Raw genomic sequence first — 16,860 nt, forward strand, 5'->3', positions numbered from 1 at the left:
AAAAGACTCAAGGCAGTAAAGGCGTTAAAGCATGCAGATATCTGGAGGAAGACCATTCTAGTCTAGTCAGAGAGGACAGACAGGACAAAGTCCTCGAGTGTCTAGGGACTCGGAAAGAGGTAACTGAGGCTGGAGTAGATGGAAAGTGTCGTAGAGACAGACTCATGCAGACCCTGCAGGTCGTGATAGAGATGATGGCTCTTATCCTAAGTGACATGGGAAATGCTGAAGAGCTTGAGTGGAGCAGTGATATTTTCAGGCTCACGTTTTGTGAATATTGCCTTAATTGCTGTCTGAAAAGAGGTAGTAGGCAAATGTTGAAGAAGGAAAACCAGTTAGGCAGATCCTACCGAAATGCAGGCAAGATATTCTAACCAGGATGGTGCAGTGGAGATGATGACAGGGGTCCAGATTCTGGATGTACTTTGAAGATAGAGACCACAGAATTTGGACTTAGGGTATGAGAGGAAAAGAGGATCCAGAGTGACTCCAAGGTTCTGAGCCTGAGTAACTCCAGGAATGATGTGTCCATAACTGAATGAGATTGGCTGAAAGTGAGTAAGTTTGGGAGTGGGGAAAATCAGGACAGCACAGCTGTGCAAAGCTTGTGGTGTGCATGCAGGCAGAGATGTTGAGGAGGCAATTAGGTGTAAGAAGTGAAGAGCTGGAAGGGAGTTCTGAGTTATAAATATATGTTTGTCGTGGAAGTATACTCCATGCTTCAAGTCAGACACTGTTAGGATCACAGAGGAAGTGCATTCCTAGAACCAAGGATTAGAAAAAGAACCCGTGCTCAGGTGAGGGACTGGCTCCCAAGAGGCATAAATGACTGATAAGGTTCACATGTCCCCCAGGGTGTAGAGTCTGTGTTGCTTAAGGCAAGGACAAAAACTTCTAATGTGGATCAAAGAAAGAATTTCAGAATACATGCCATTATTACCTGCCTACTTCCCAGAAGTCACTTGTAATTATATTGTTCAGGTCAGAATTTTCCTTAAGAATGTAAAGAATTAGAGGCAGGTGAGAATTTAAAATAATAAACATATTTTAAAAGAAAGTAGTTGAAGCCAAAGTTATACTGCATTTTAAATTGTATTGTTTCCCCACCTAGTGGTCAGAAAGCAGCTAGCTCCATTTTCTATTTTATTCAGATGTTTGTAGAGGAACTGAAATGGGTCAGAAGAGCTCGTTTATCATTTTCAGTGTTCAAATCAACTTCTTTAGGGTAACATATTTCTTGGTGCCACTTTAAAATATTAATTATAATTTTAACAGTGTAACTGATTATTCATATGAATATAGAACCAATAGTTAAATATTTTAGTATACAAAGCAAATTACATGGTTATTAATAGTAATGAGACAGGAAAAGTGAAGTAATAAGAAATAATAACTAATGGAAATTACTATGGTTGAAAAAGGAAAGTTTAACCAGATCTTACTTTGGGATCATTCTTAGTGTAAGATTTTTCTGGCTCTAAAATTAGAGGAAATGTAAGAATTCACCACTGTAACCTTTTTTTACTAGTTAGAAATATTTAACATTTTCTGGAATTTGAGACTTGCCATATCAGTCATGCACTCCCAGACAGACTTACCTAAGTCCATTGGCTTAAACAAGTCATCATAATTGTATAATTTCTCATGCGTTAAATACAGGAAGACGTGTTCCAGAGAAAAATTCACTGGATTTCATTTTCAGTGAGGGCAGGCATAGGACAAAGTGTCACTTAGATTTCCTCTGTCTTTAAGAATCAAACTGACAAATGCTAAAGTCACAGAATAAAGGTCATGAATGGCAAATAAGGTATAAAGGTCAATAGCTTCCCATCTTTAAAAGTCAGGATATAGAGCTCTAATAGCTTTCTGAGCATGACAGTCATAACATTAAATTAATTTTGCTTTTCTTTTTTAATTCTGTAGGCTAAAGTAGAAAAACAAAGAACTATAGTGAAAGACCTTCTTGAATAGATGTCCTTACTGTAACAAATGATAAGCCTCCTTTTCTTTTTCACCCACCCCCTCTGCTTCATTTTCTAGGACTTGGGTTGTGACTCGTTTCATTGATTGTCTGTTTCTCTCTGTTTGGCTTTTCTCAATGCCTGTGACACTTTTTTTTTTTCCTTACAGTTTGATCTGGGTCTATCCATGACACTCACCTCCTCCTCCCCCTCATCTTTCTTCCTTTTATTCTTCACTGTGATTCCTATTCTTAACATTATTTTATACTTAGAATATTTTGCTGTTCTATTTGTGTTGAATTCAGACCTATATAAAACTAAAATTTAGATGCTATAATGTTGGGTCCCTGAATATATGCACGCATGCAAACATTATCTACAAGTAATAAATGGTTTGCATAAGTGTAAGTAGATATGTATGAGCATGCTACACAGATCTTCATTTTGCAAATATTTGTTACTCTTCCTTGTGTTTCAGGAAGTTAACTGCAAGTCCAGTAGTCTTTTTAACTTAATATTATTTTCAAAAATAATAAACGTTTGCTTTAGTAATAAATGCTAGTTTCTTAGTGTTACTAAGACAGCATTAATTTAGTCAAAAGTCCTATACCTGACAAGAATTATTCTAACAGTTTCCTGAAAATGACAGTCATAATAATTAACCAACAAAGACATAATCTCATCACACCAAGGGTTGATGGTCTCATAGTAGGAATGAAGTGAAATGAAGTGAAGGAATAGAGACCTGCAAGTAATTGCTGTATTAATTATAGTAATCCAGAATAGTCTCTGTAGTGAGCAGTGTGTGACATATGGAAGTAGCAACTGCATGAGCTTGGGAGAGTTGAGATAACTTCACAGAGGAGGGAGCGTTTAAGGAGAATCTTAAAGATTAAGGAGGGCCTCCACAGGGGATGATGAGAAGGGAGGATTACTCCAGAGCTCCAGAGAACGCCAATAGTGTGGGCTAGGCATGGAGGAACAAGAAACCAGTCTTCACAGAATACATGAATTCAGTGTTAATATCTGAAAAGAAGATGATGTAAGAAGAGGAAATATGAAAAATAAAACTGTAAAAGAGCAGGGCTGATCTTAAGGAACTGCACACTATGAAAAGGACAACAGACTTCATTCTATAGAATGTCAATGTATTTTGATGTCTGAGGTGCTTTACATCTTATGCTTTTAATTAATACTCAATTTACTAAAGTTAATAGTGCAAAGGCCTAATTTATTTTAAGTACTTAAATTCACATAATTTGCTATGCTATTTATACACCCAGTAATTTTTATTTCAATGAAAATGATTATTTTCAGGGGGATCTTTGATCAATGATTGGACAACTCAGACTAAATTCTTTCATATCAATACTTATGCTCATAATAAACTTAAGTAATTAAACTCGTTTACATGTTTGACATTGCATGTATGAATTTACATACTGAATTTTATTTTTAAGCATTTCTGATGCCTGACTGAACAAATTTCATAACTTTACTCAGCAAAACCCTCTCAAGAATTTGTAAACAATTCATAATCTATTAAATCATATCCAGGTCCTTTAAATAATCCAATTGCATTTACAATTGGATTTTTCAGATACCTTTAAAGAAACATATTTATTTTTTAAAATGTTAAGCATATAAGAGGCAAGGAGAATAATATAATGAGTACCCATATACCCCTCCCCAACTTCAACAATTATAAGCTCACTACCAATCTTGTTTTATCTATACACTACCCACTTCCCTCATCTCGTATTATTTTGAAACTAATATCAAACATCATATAATTACATTCATAAATATTTGAGTAGGTATTCCTAAAAATAGACCCTTTCTATTAATAGAAAACATCAAGCCACTATTCAGTTGTCTCTTAAATCCTGTGTGGGTTTTTTTGTTTGTTTGAGTAAGAATCCAAGCAAAGTCTGTGGCTTATATGTCTTGCAATTCTCTTTCAAGCTATAGGTTCCTCTTGTATTACTTTCGTTTTACTTATTGTAGTTCATTTGTTGAATACATCAAGTTGTTGGTGGGCATTATACTTGCCCACAGTCTACACTGTGCTGATCGCTTCCTTATAGTAAGCTTGTGTGTTCCCCATTCCTCTGTGAACTGGCTGTTGGATATAGACAAGCGCTTGATCAAATTTTGTTCTATTTTCTAAATGTGTTTCTTTCTTTGTTTAGGTAAGATGTAGGACTCCTTCCTAGGTGATGGTGGATTTTTTTTATCAGGAGCTCATAGTTTTAGCTGATTCTGTTTTGTGAGGCCAGCAATCATAGACATTCAACACTTAAGAGTCCTTACTTTTCCACTAAAATAATAAGCCTAACTCACAAATATCTAATGTAACAAATTTCTTAAACATAACAAACACTTAAAATATTGAACATACATTATTGTCCCAATGATTAGAAAATTTACTTCACAGATTTTTGTATCACGGGTTTGAATTACTTCATCCTTTCTGTATTTAATTCTGAATCTTCTAAGATCTAAAAAGGCCAAGTAAGAAAAACAAGTGTCATGTCATGATCAATCTCACTGGACGTTCATACTTACCTAGATAGTAAGCTATGCATATATGTTAATTTTTAAATGTTCAATTTTTTAAGTGAATTTATTAGATAAAAGTTTATGAGTACATATATGTATCTAAGGTATTTCTTCCAGAGTCACAAGGATATCCACTAAACCCTTTTTATGGCCTTAGTGATAGCAAGGCTCTTCCTGTTCACATTCTTCAAATGCTATTAATTTCACATAAGAAAGATCACTTTGGCAGCTGCATAAAGAAGGGACTTTAAGGGTAGAAAAGATGAAGCACAGTTCTCATTACTAGAAGACCATCCAGAAGGCCACTGCAGGGGTCCACACTAGTGATGGTAGAATCCTGCTCTTGTGTCTAGCAGGACAGGGGAGAGAGACGGAAGGGGAAGTGTATTATAGGAGACATTAAATATGTAGAACTGACAGAACTTGATTAATTTCACATAGCACTGTAAAAGAGTGAGAAATAAGGGCTCTCACTTTTTGAGTGAGGCTTGGGTGGTGAAGTGAATTTGTGGTGCAATTCACCAAGGTAAGAAACTGAGTAGGAAAAACAGATTTAGGCTGAAATGAGAAAGGAAAACCTCAACTTCAGGGATGTTAATATAGAGCCATCAGTGGGACATACAAACACAGAAAGATGAATATATAGATAGGCAGATGATAGATAGATAGATGTGTCTGAAACAAAGAATATGAGATTCTCTATGGGCTTGAGATTTCAGTGTGAAGTCACCAACATTAAGATACTTTGTGAAGGTGAGGAAGCATGTGAGAATGTAAGACCATCTGGGGCAAAGGTAGAAGGGAAAAAATGCAGAAACCAAGACAAGGACACAGAAGAACGCCATCACTTAAAAGAGAAGTCAGAGGAAACTAATCCACAAAGAAAATTGTGGGATTGAGACCAGAGAGACAAGACACGAGCTTTAAGAGATTTCTCATGGAACCAAAAGAAGCTCCAGGAAGGCAAAATAGCCGATATGGTGTTAAGGGCCACAAAGCAACAGGAAGGTGCAGGCTGAGACGTGTTTAGTGGATTCAGTAATTAAGCCTTTTAAGAGTAGTTTCAGTGAAGGATTAGCAAAGGAACTTAGATTGCAGTCAATGATGAGACAAAGCGGAGGAGAGCCAGTAAAGTGAGTACGGACAGTTTTTCCTACTTGGACTGGGAAGAGGAAGATGTTCTTGTGGTGATATGTAGAATTTAGAAAGGCGAAGAGAAATTATGAATGAGAGTAACTTGGGCTGAGGGAGGAAACAGTACAATAAGTCCCTTACATATGAACAAGGTCCATTCCGAGAGGAAGCTCATAAGTTCATTTGTTCTAACCTAGGTTGTAAGTACTGCTTAGGCTGTAACTACAAGCCTTGGTACCCAACTAACACAATGGGCTATATAGTACTGTACTGTAATAGGTTTATAGTATTTTTCAAATAATACATAAAAAACAAACAAACACAAAAAAAGTAAAGAAAATATTTTTACTCTTACGGTACAGTATCTTCAAAATACACTAGAACATTACAATAGCTGGCATACAGGGGCTGATATTGAGTGAACAGGCAAGAAGAGATACTAATTGGGGGAGGGAGAAGAGGTGGGAGATAGCAGAGCTGAAGGATCATCAGCAATAGGAGACAGAGGGCAAGCTGCAATTTCACTTACTCCTGACGTAGTTGGATATGCAAACACATACACACATTTGCATCTTTGAAAGCTTGCAACTTGAAGATTTGTTTGTAGAGGACTTACTATAGTGAGACATTTAGGGATGGGAGTGGAAGAAAAACAATAATAGTAAATAAATGATATGATGACACACAGAAGAAAAGGAATAAAAGGAGTGAAATAACTGGTCATTCAGATAGCATTCAGAACACAGATGGAAAGAACTTTGGTCAGGAGATGTAAGGATGGGTGTAATTGTAGATAAGCTTGGAAGTAAAAGGAATGTATTTTCTTAAGAGAGTTCACTCCCAATAACAGCTAAATAGTGAAATAAGAAACAAAATCATCTAATGATAAAGGAAAGGAGAGAAATAGGAGATTTAAGGGAAGAAGTGAAGAGAAGATCAACTAGGAAAAATGTGTAATGAGATTATAGGATAGTGTTGGGAGTGCAGCTGAGACTGAATGTCAATTATTTGTAATCTCCCAAATCAGTAAGATGGCAATTTTCCCCAGTTATGCTGATCAACCCAAGAATAGAAATAGAAAATATAGATGGTTCCATAAATCATTAGGGATTCGTGGGGCCCAGGTATTGATAACTGTTATGAGTAGTTGGAGTGAAGTGGTTTGAAATGAAGCACCTTGGAGTCCAAGCCACAACTGATGGAAGCAAAGTCAGGTAGAGAATACCTAGAAAGGGGGGAGGAGCCAGGATTGAAACTAATGGCCTTTGAAATCTATACCGTACAGCCAATTATCTGCCTTCAGAACTCAGAATTGACTTATTGATATACTGTCATTTTTAACGGAAAAACATATTACTGCCCTGAAACTATGGATTAATTGTAGGTGCTCACTTTGAATGGACAGTGCTGGACACAAGTTCCCCAATTCTCCACTTTTTTGGTAGCAGTAGCAGCGTCAGTACAAAGCTAAAACCTGTTCTACTGACTTCTGAAGTTTTAAATCAGAGTAGATATGAAAGAGAAAAGAGTTATTTTTATCTTATTTTAAAATTTTCTTATTATTACTGGCTGCACTGGGTCTTTGACGCTGCTCGCAGCCTTTCTCTGGCTGTGGCGAGTGGAGGCTGCTCTCCAGTGCAGTGCATGGGCTTCTCGCGGTGGGGGTTTCTCTTGTTGTGGAGCATGGCTTCAGCAGTTGTGGCACACAGGCTTAGTTGCCCGCAACATGTGGGATCTTCCCAGACCAAACATGTGTCCCCTGCCAGATTCCCAACCACTGGACCACCAGGGAAGCCCAAGAGTTATTTTTAAATAATCCTTTTCTTTTTTTTTTTCTTTTTCATTGTAATAGGAGCATCTACGTATCCCATTTTCACTTTTTCCTCTCTCTTGTTTTCAGAGGCCCTGTAAATGAAGAAAATCAAGATAGTGTCATGCACTCTGATGGTAAGAGGCAAATGATGTTTTATTTTTTGTTCCCTCAGATATGAAAGTTAGAGTTAATTATTCTCATAGGGTCATTAGTGAGTCATTATCATCATTAGTGCATGCAAGTCCTCTTGTTTTACTTATTTATTCCCTTTTCTCTTCACGACCCACTCTCTTTCCTGCCTTCTCTTACCAGAGTAAAATATTTTAATGCACTTAGTGTGTATATGTAATTTTGTACACATTCTTTGTATATTGTTGTATGTGTATATGTATATATTTCAATGTGCATAAACAGTATATTATAGCTCATTCTGGTCGTTTTTTTACACTCAGACTAATGTGTTTTGTGAGGCTTATCGTGAATATAAGTATATTTAATTTATTTCTGTTAACTACTGCACAGCTCTCCATGGTATGCATCCTATGCATATTTCACCTCCAACTCACTATTACTGAAAATGATATTAATAGTTCAATGCACCTTCTTGTCCATATCCCCATGTGAACCTCTGAGAGCCTTCCTTTAAGATGTGTATCAAGGAGTAGAGTGACTGCTTGTAAGCTATGGCATATTCATTTTGACTGAGTAGTACTGGAGTACTTTCCAGAAGAAAGGCATCTGTGTGTAGTCCCATCCCAGGGCATGAAGATTCCAAAATGCTTGCCTTTCACCAGTGCAGAGGCAGCTGTTGTTTCCAGTTGTTTCCAATCTTCTGTGTATAAAATGTCTTGTTTCAATTTCATACCGCAGCTTACTATTGAGTTCAAAACCTTGATTTGTTTATTAGCCTTTGTGGTTTTCTCTTCTGTAAGTTGCTACTTTCAATTCCTTGACCATTTTTTTCTTGGGGTTGGTATCCTTTTCTGGATGACTTGCAAGAGTTCCTTTGTATTCCAGATATTAATAACATGTCAGTTGTAGGGTGGAGAAGGCAATGGCACCCCACTCCAGTACTCTTGCCTGGAAAATCCCATGGACGGAGGAGCCTGGTAGGCTGCAGTCCATGGGGTCGCTAAGAGTCGGACACGACTGAACGACTTCACTTTCACTTTTCACTTTCATGCATTGGAGAAGGAAATGGCAACCCACTCCAGTGTTCTTGCCTGGAGAATCCCAGGGACGGGGAGCCTGATGGGCTGCGGTCTCTGGGGTCGCACAGAGTCGGACACGACTGAAGCAACTTAGCAGCAGCAGCAGCAGTTGTAGGGATTGCAAATATCTTCTCTCATTCTGTCCATTGTCTATTAACTTAGTCCATACTGTCCTTCATTGAACATAAATATGTTTTGATATAATCAAATTTATTAATACTTACTTTGTAATTTGTACTTTTAAAGTTTTATTTAAGAATTCCTAACCCTAGGAAATAAAACTATTATCTTCTATTTTCTTCTATAAACTTTATCCTTTATAGTTAGGTCTTTGATTGTTTGCAGTCCACTTTTGAGGAATTACTAGAAACCTAGAGTTTTTTTCTCATGTACAGAGTCAGTTTTCCCATTATGATACTCTGAAATTCACCTTTTTCTCATTAATTTATAATACCACATTTACTATATTAACTCTATTGGTGTGTTTGTATCTTTTCATACATAGGTGTGTTTGTGTGTACATAATGTTCCTGGGTTTGACCTCTGGGTCAGGAAGATCCCCTGGAGAAGGAAATGGCAACCCACTCCAGTATCCTTGCCTGGGAAATCTCACAGACAGGCTACAGTCCCTGGGGGTGCAAGAGTCAGACAAGACTTAGAAACTAAACAACAACAAATGTGTGTTCCTATTTGTGTGTATGTAAATTTTATCTGTCTCTGAGCTCTCCGTTCTATTCTACTGGTCTATTCATTCATGTATCAGTTCCGCATGGTTTTTATTGTTATTGTTTTAGATGATGTCTTAATACCTGAAAATTTGTTGATATTATTAAACACTTGAGCAGTAAAATATCTTTTAAAACAATCTAATTAACTTGATTTGTTTGATACATGAAAGCAAATCCTTGGGAACAAATGAGTCAAAAAGTGTGAACTTTGACTTTCTGGTAAAGCCTGTGTTCCACACAAGCCCACAAAACCAAATGTGGATGCTTTCAGCGTCCATTCATAAAGAGAAAAGAGTGTCTTCAGTTTTTTTCACTTTTGCATTATTTTATGAAAGCTAATGAAATGATTTTATAATAAATTACAAGGTTTGGAAAAGCCATAGTAAGGATCTTAACCACATATTCTATTCTGTACTTCTAAACCTTTGGTAAAGTATAGATTCTGTTCACATTATGAACTGTTTTGAGTATTATGTTACATCTAACAATCCTCTATTAAAGCACTTCTTAATTACTATCCCTTTTTTTTAAACACTTCAGGTACTGGAAATCTAGATGAGGTTAGTTTCTCTTTTTTATTCTTCTCATATTATATTGCTGTAACTAGAATATGTAACAATTGCTGTAATTTATTTTCTACTTACATAAACCAACAAATGAAAACTCTTAAGAATAATGGTAATATTTTTCCATTTGCAATCTTATTTCACCTGAAATGCTTGAGACATTAAACACCAGTCATTTCACTGACTCAGTAATTTTGTTATACTAAACAGAAACTGAAGTCTGGCTACAAATCTGAATTACATAGCAGGATATAAAATGAAATCTTTCTGTGCTTCCTTTCCCAGTCTGTCTCCAAAAAGAAAAAAAAAAAGCCAAATGTACACACAAATTTATGTTTGTTTTACTGAGTATTTGAGCAATGTAGTATATATTTGTTCCCTTATTGAATAATTGCAATTAATCATTATTAATGTTTTTCTTGACAGGAACAAGAGAGTGAAGGAGAAACATATGAAGACATGTATGAGCAACATTTTTTTTACCATGATATTTTTCTTCTAAGATGAATATAATAATTTGTATGAGGGAGAATGAATGGATATTCAATACTAGGAGGGGGAAAGTTCAACTGTTCAAGTGACGGGCATATAATGATAACCTTTATTTCAATACAAAGGACTAAAGATTCCTTTCTTGTCTAAGGATTTTACAGAGGACTCTGTTAAAATGCCATTGTGTGAGAGGTCAGAGTCCTGCAACCCACTAGACAGCCCACAGGCAGGGAATTACAGAGCCAGGAATCTGTATTTCTTGCTCTCAGTGTGACTTTGGGCAAATGAATTTGTGTATATATTACAATGTGCTCACCTAGGCAGTACTTTACCTCAAAATTCAGCTCTGAGAGACGATTTAACATAGCACCAGAGGCCAAAGTTTTAACCTGCTTGAGAAGAAAAATGTTAAAAAGAGTTCCCAAATGGGTTTCTGGGTAGCCCAGGATTAAGAAATTTCTTAGCAAATGAGTGAAAATAAAAATGAGCATCTTCTCTTATTTTATCTTTAGTTGATTCACATATGTTAATCTTCCCTACCCAGAATTCAGCTAATTCTGAGTAAAGTTTCTAAATGAAGATTTGTACCCATGAGTAAAGTGAATCAGTGTATGTGAACTTATACCTGTGAGTGTACTCTTGAGAGAGAGAGTTGGGGGTGGGGGGTGGGTTTAATTGTATTCATGCTGACAGGCCGCAAGAACCTTTATAACAATGCCTTCCACTTGCCCTCAGGGGTTATAAAGGTAGCAGGGCCTTTGGAAGGCATCCTCCTTTGAATGCCTCCTGCAGGTTTTAAAAACAGTCTCACACACCCAGGAATTTTGACAAGACTTAGCTTTGTACCTTCACCTCTATTCCACATACTATCTTCTGTTTGGGGTAGGAACCACTCTAAATAGTGAGCCCTAACACATAAATGCCTGCAGGTTCTGAAACAACAAAATATTTATTCACAGAGACACATCCAAAGAAAAAGAGAAGAAAAGAGAAAAGGAGGAAAAGAAGAGATTAGAGCTGGAGAAAAAAGAACAGAAAGAGAGAGAAAAGAAAGAACAAGAAATAAAGAAGAAATTTAAAGTAAGAGCTTACTTGCTGACGGGTGAAAAAGAGTAACGTCTCTTTTTATAACTTTCACACAAAAGGGGCACCATTTTTTGAAACCTTACATGGTTGGACAACTACTTAATCACTGTTTTCTAAAGAGTAACTTCCTTCATAACAGTAATGTTTTTGTCTACTACACTCCATTATCCCTGCACTAAAAATGCAATACAATAAAATCCAAATAAAATATGTGGCTTATAATTTGGATAAAATCTAAACAAAATCTGGTGGGAGCTCAGGAAATTTTATGTCCGTTGGGTGAATGAATACTCAGTTACTCAAATCCATTCTGACTCTTCCTCGTTATGCGTTTCATCGTACCTGGAAAATTTCATGGACTGAGGAGCCTGATGGGCTACAGTCTGAGGGGTCACAAAGAGTCGGACATGAGTATTAACCTACTCATAATATGGGCTCAGGACTACACACATACATACCCCTGTGGAATGTATTATCATGGTGCATGGGACAGGAATGTCTCTGGATTAAGCAGACCTGTCTCAATAAAACTCCGTGAGCTACCCTGCCTGATGCTGTCTAGACCTGACCCACATCTGTGCCTTTACTTTAAGCCTATGTACATGCTGACTTCTCATACCTTCTGTTTCTCCTTCTTCCTCACTGACCTCTGTCTTCGCTGATCTTTCATTCTAACTGGATGACTCCTATGACTGCCACCACTACCACTATACTTGTAGGCTATACTTTCTTGGCTAGGCTTTGACGACACAGCCCATCTGGTATGGGTCTGGTATGTCAGCTATATTTAGAGTGATTATCTAGTCACAAAACTATTCTTCACTTTGAAAAGGATTCATATCAAGTTTCTGTTAAATATTTAGTTCCTCCAGAACATTAATATATGGTTTGAATTATAAAAGTCTGGCTTATATATAATTTCCCAGTCTATTGACTGTAGTGAAACAAAGATGCAACATCGGGCACAGGGAAAATGTAAAACTTAGAGTCAGTTGGACAGATGTGGATTCAAATTCCAGTTGCATTTGTGAGTTATATAATAGGGGACATATTGCTAAACTTCTCTGAACCTCAGATTCTTATTTTTAAAGTGAGTAGATGACATTTCTCTTGAAAGTTTGTTATGGGATTAAATAAAATAGTACATGGTGTCTATTATAGGCTGTCATTCAATTTTGCTTACTATATATAAGCAAAAGTAAGATTGCAATATGACTATTAAAATATTTTACTCATACAGAATGTATGGCTACCAAAGAAGGGAAAACATGGAAAATTAATTTCTTAAATGAAAATCTTTATAACATACTTTTTATGAAGAGATTGTTTATAGTTTTGAAGGAATTATGTGAAGCTTTTCCCTGTGGGCTTTTTTTTTTTTTTTGGAGAAGCCAGTTTTGGATGGTTTCACTCATTTATTCAAATAATATTTGTTAGTAAGAAAAAGATATGATATGAAATCACACCACCAAACATGAACTCAAACATTTGTCAAGACTAGGACTTCACACGCTATATTCCTTCCACAAAATTGTTAATAGATGTTCAAATTAAATAAATAAATGTGAGAACTGTTATACAGTTCCACATTTCATTAATTCTATGACAAAATATTTCACATTTTAAAATTCTGAAATTAGGATGCATTGTAACATTGTTGGCACATCAAAGTTTAAATCAAGCTAGTTTACTTTCTTGGTAGTATATAATTAATGATGGTATCTCACAATTCATCACATCACAAATTCAATAAATAAAGTAGAGCCTCCTCAAAAATCATGATGCATATTTGCATATCAAAAGATTCAAGAAATTCTGTTGAAAAGACAAAAGATTAGGAAATTAGGAGTTTAGGATTCACGAGCTCTAAACTACATTACTCCTCTGCTGTCAAGAAACCACTGTACTCTTCAGGATATTAATTATAAAAACATCACATAATATTGGTTTGCTATTTTTTTTTTATTCACAACGCTATTTCTAAACTGTTATCTTGTTTATAGCAGGTAATGTCTACTCCAAGTTTATAGGTAGCAAGTACCATGAAGTCAAAAAAAAGGAAAGAATATGTTTTTCTCACAAGTACAACCTACCACCACTACTAACCCTTCTCTCTCTTGCTATTGTAAGCCTGCAGAGAACCATCAGAATAATTGCACAAAGCAGAGAGGGAAATAACCTCTGTCTAGTAAGCAGAACACCAGTATACCCCATAAAAACACATAGCACCCAGCATGTTGCATACATAAGTGGTGTTTGATTTTCAGTCACTTCCTCTTCATTTTTTTTTTTTTTTCTGGACTGAAAATTCTTTTCTTTTTTTTTTTTTTTAATTTTATTTTATTTTTAAATTTTACATAATTGTATTAGTTTTGCCAAATATCAAAATGAATCCGCCACAGGTATACATGTGTTCCCATCCTGAACCCTCCTCCCTCCTCCTTCCCCATACCATCCCTCTGGGTCGTCCCAGTGCACTAGCCCCAAGCATCCAGTATCGTGCATCGAACCATCTTCCAGAGTTCCCGAGGTCAACAGATCACTGCCATTCTCTCCTGGCCGCCCGACACGTGCTTACCTATTTTTGCTGGTTCTGTCTGACCTCTGCAATTTTCCCCTAACCCCTCCTATAGGAACCTTCACCAGAAATAACATTCACCCTCAACTTCTAGTTCAAACCTGTAAATGTTGGTAACAAACAGGTTAGCAAGTAGTGGACCTAGTCTTTCAAAACTGCATTCCTTAAAGATTTCCTGAATAGTAAGAAGCTGGTTGTGATTTTTTTTTCCCTCTTTGCAGCTAACAGGCCCTATTCAAGTCATCCATCAAGCAAAAGCTTGCTGTGATGTCAAAGGAGGAAAGAATGAACTGAGCTTCAAGCAAGGAGAGAATATTGAAATAATTCGTATCACAGACAACCCTGAAGGAAAATGGCTGGGCAGAACAGCCAGGGGGTCATGTGAGTGCATATTTTTCTAAGACTTCAAAGTGTTTTCTTTTGAGCCAATCTTAATGTGAAAATTCTTCCAAAGCTAGTCATAAGCATTAAGTTGGGAGTATGTTACAGAGTAGACAAAAATAGGAAGATTTTAAATGACAAGCATAGCTCCATCTTCACCTCATTTGTGCAATATTTTTAGTTGGGAAAAAATGTAAATATAATATCCCAAGGAAGAGCAAAGAGTATTAGGTTCTTCATTGATGTTAAAAAGCAAAAATATTTCTTCTGAATCACTTTAGAGCCTTGAAAACAGACTCTAGACTTACCCCAAAGCACAACATCATGAGACTTGGACAAAGCACAGTGAAGCATGTGTCAACAAGTCTTTAAGTCAGAATTGCAAGCAAAGAAATAAAGGGAAAATTTAAAAAGAAAGTGTACAATCAATATTTTGTTTACAACTCTATGATATTTAAACTACAGTCATCTGAACATAAATTGTTCCCCTTTTGGTAGATGGCTATATTAAAACAACAGCTGTAGAGATTGACTATGACTCCTTGAAACGGAAAAAAGGCTGTCTCAGTGCTCTTTCAACAAGACCTTTGGAAGATGACCAGGAAGTGTATGATGACGTTGCAGAGCAGGAAAATGTTAGCAGGTATATGTAAAAACAAATCGGAAAGCAAATCAAACTATCTGTTTGTCAGAGATTGTGGGTTTTAAGATGCTAGAATTTTACTTTCCTAATTTACTACTTTCTATCACTAAATTAAATTACCGTTTACAATCACTTCAATATGGATGATAACTCATTTGAAACTCTATAGTCTTTCATTTTACTCTTTGGCTATTTGTGTTAAATACTGCTTGAAATGTAATGGGCCACTGGCAGATGTGTTGTCAATCCCAAATACTGTTTTGCAACATTCATTCTGATTTGACTTTAAGGATATGCCTAGAATACGTATGACTTTGTAAAATATGAAGCATGAGATATAAAAGTTAGCTCTAAAAGTATAAAATATTTTTCTCTGAAATCTGAGTCTAAATATATTTGTCATTGTTATTTGAAAGTATAACAAATAGAAATGCTTTTTTATGACAACTTTGCTCTTTAAGAGTAAAAATGTAAAAGCTGAATCCACTCTGATCCCTAGCAATCAACTAAGGGTTCAACTTTCCATTGGACCTTGTGACCTTCCCTGGAAAAATTACAGGACCATCTTTCTGGGGCAGAGGGACAGATCAAGACATCCTTTCTAGGGGAATCAAAGGGGAGGGCAAACTTCTGTCTCATACTTTCCTTCTCTTCCTTCTCAGTCTCCAGCTCCCTTTATAGTGCCTCCTCTTCTGTCTCTCTCTCCTAGCTCTGATCTTCCTTGTTCTTTCTTTTTCTTCCTTTTCTGCTCTCCTTTCATTCCTTCTTTCCTCCAATATCTCCCTTTCCTGGTAGAGCCATAATCCCTTTATATTGAAGGAAAAGGAGAAGAAAAATCTCCAACCCAGTGAAGAATCCTCATTTTTCTATTCCCACTTTGTGAAACAGGGAAACCTCCCCATATGACCTATGCAAGATCTTCATTTGAGAAAAAAATGTGTCTGCATTCTTTATAACTCAAATTTCAAAGTAAAAAATGTTTTTATTATTAAGCATTCTAAAAATGTAAAAATATCAAAATAGAAATATATTAATATTTATTAATACTAATAGTTATGAAACATATAAAGAATTAAATTTCCCTTTATGGTCTTGAGCTTATGGCATCAGTTAAACTTATATTGCTTTCTGGCAGTTCATCATTCTAAAATGACTGATAGCAATGCTGTCTTAACATATTATGGTCATAAATTATGTAATACATATCAAAACATGCCATGTATGCACTGGAGTTTACAGATTGTAAATTGACCTTAGTAATAAGAAACACCTTGACCTACTTTGAAGTTAGCAAATGTCAAATTTGATGTCAGAGTTCCAAATGGCCATATTTTGAGAGTTACAGAATTTTCTGGACATGAGTGTGTCTTACCATGTATATTATCAGCATATATACCTTATGTTGGGCTTCCCTGGTGGCTCAGATGGCAGAGTCTGCCTGAGATCCCCTGGAGAAGGAAACAGCAACCCACTCCAGTGTTCTTGCCTGGAAGATCCCATGAATGGAGGAGCCCAGCACGCTGTAGTCCACGGGGTTGCAAAGAGTTGGACACGACTGAACTACTTCACTGTACCTTATGTTTCTCTTTTATCTTAAAAAAAAAACAAAACACAATTTCTCTTATTTGGGAATTAAAGAACTCCACTTCACTTTCACTTTTCACTTACGTGCATTGGAGAAGGAAATGGCAACCCACTCCAGTGT

The 16,860-nt window shown here is 36.3% G+C and overlaps 1 protein-coding gene across 5 annotated transcripts in view; it reads left to right on the plus strand.

The window, feature by feature from the left end:
• The window catches only part of FYB1 (FYN binding protein 1), a 170,797-nt gene that overhangs the window by 125,967 nt on the left and 27,970 nt on the right, over positions 1-16,860 (plus strand). For all 5 annotated transcript variants that reach the window (XM_061393664.1, XM_061393666.1, XM_061393668.1 and 2 more), the window contains 6 exons: positions 7,558-7,604; positions 9,950-9,969; positions 10,402-10,436; positions 11,427-11,547; positions 14,353-14,512; positions 15,011-15,155. In XM_061393664.1, the coding sequence (XP_061249648.1) occupies positions 7,558-7,604; positions 9,950-9,969; positions 10,402-10,436; positions 11,427-11,547; positions 14,353-14,512; positions 15,011-15,155 (528 nt within the window). The remainder of the gene's footprint in view (positions 1-7,557; positions 7,605-9,949; positions 9,970-10,401; positions 10,437-11,426; positions 11,548-14,352; positions 14,513-15,010; positions 15,156-16,860) is intronic.

Source organism: Bos javanicus, chromosome 20 (genome assembly GCF_032452875.1).
Source record: "Bos javanicus breed banteng chromosome 20, ARS-OSU_banteng_1.0, whole genome shotgun sequence".
Taxonomy (NCBI): domain Eukaryota; kingdom Metazoa; phylum Chordata; class Mammalia; order Artiodactyla; family Bovidae; genus Bos; species Bos javanicus.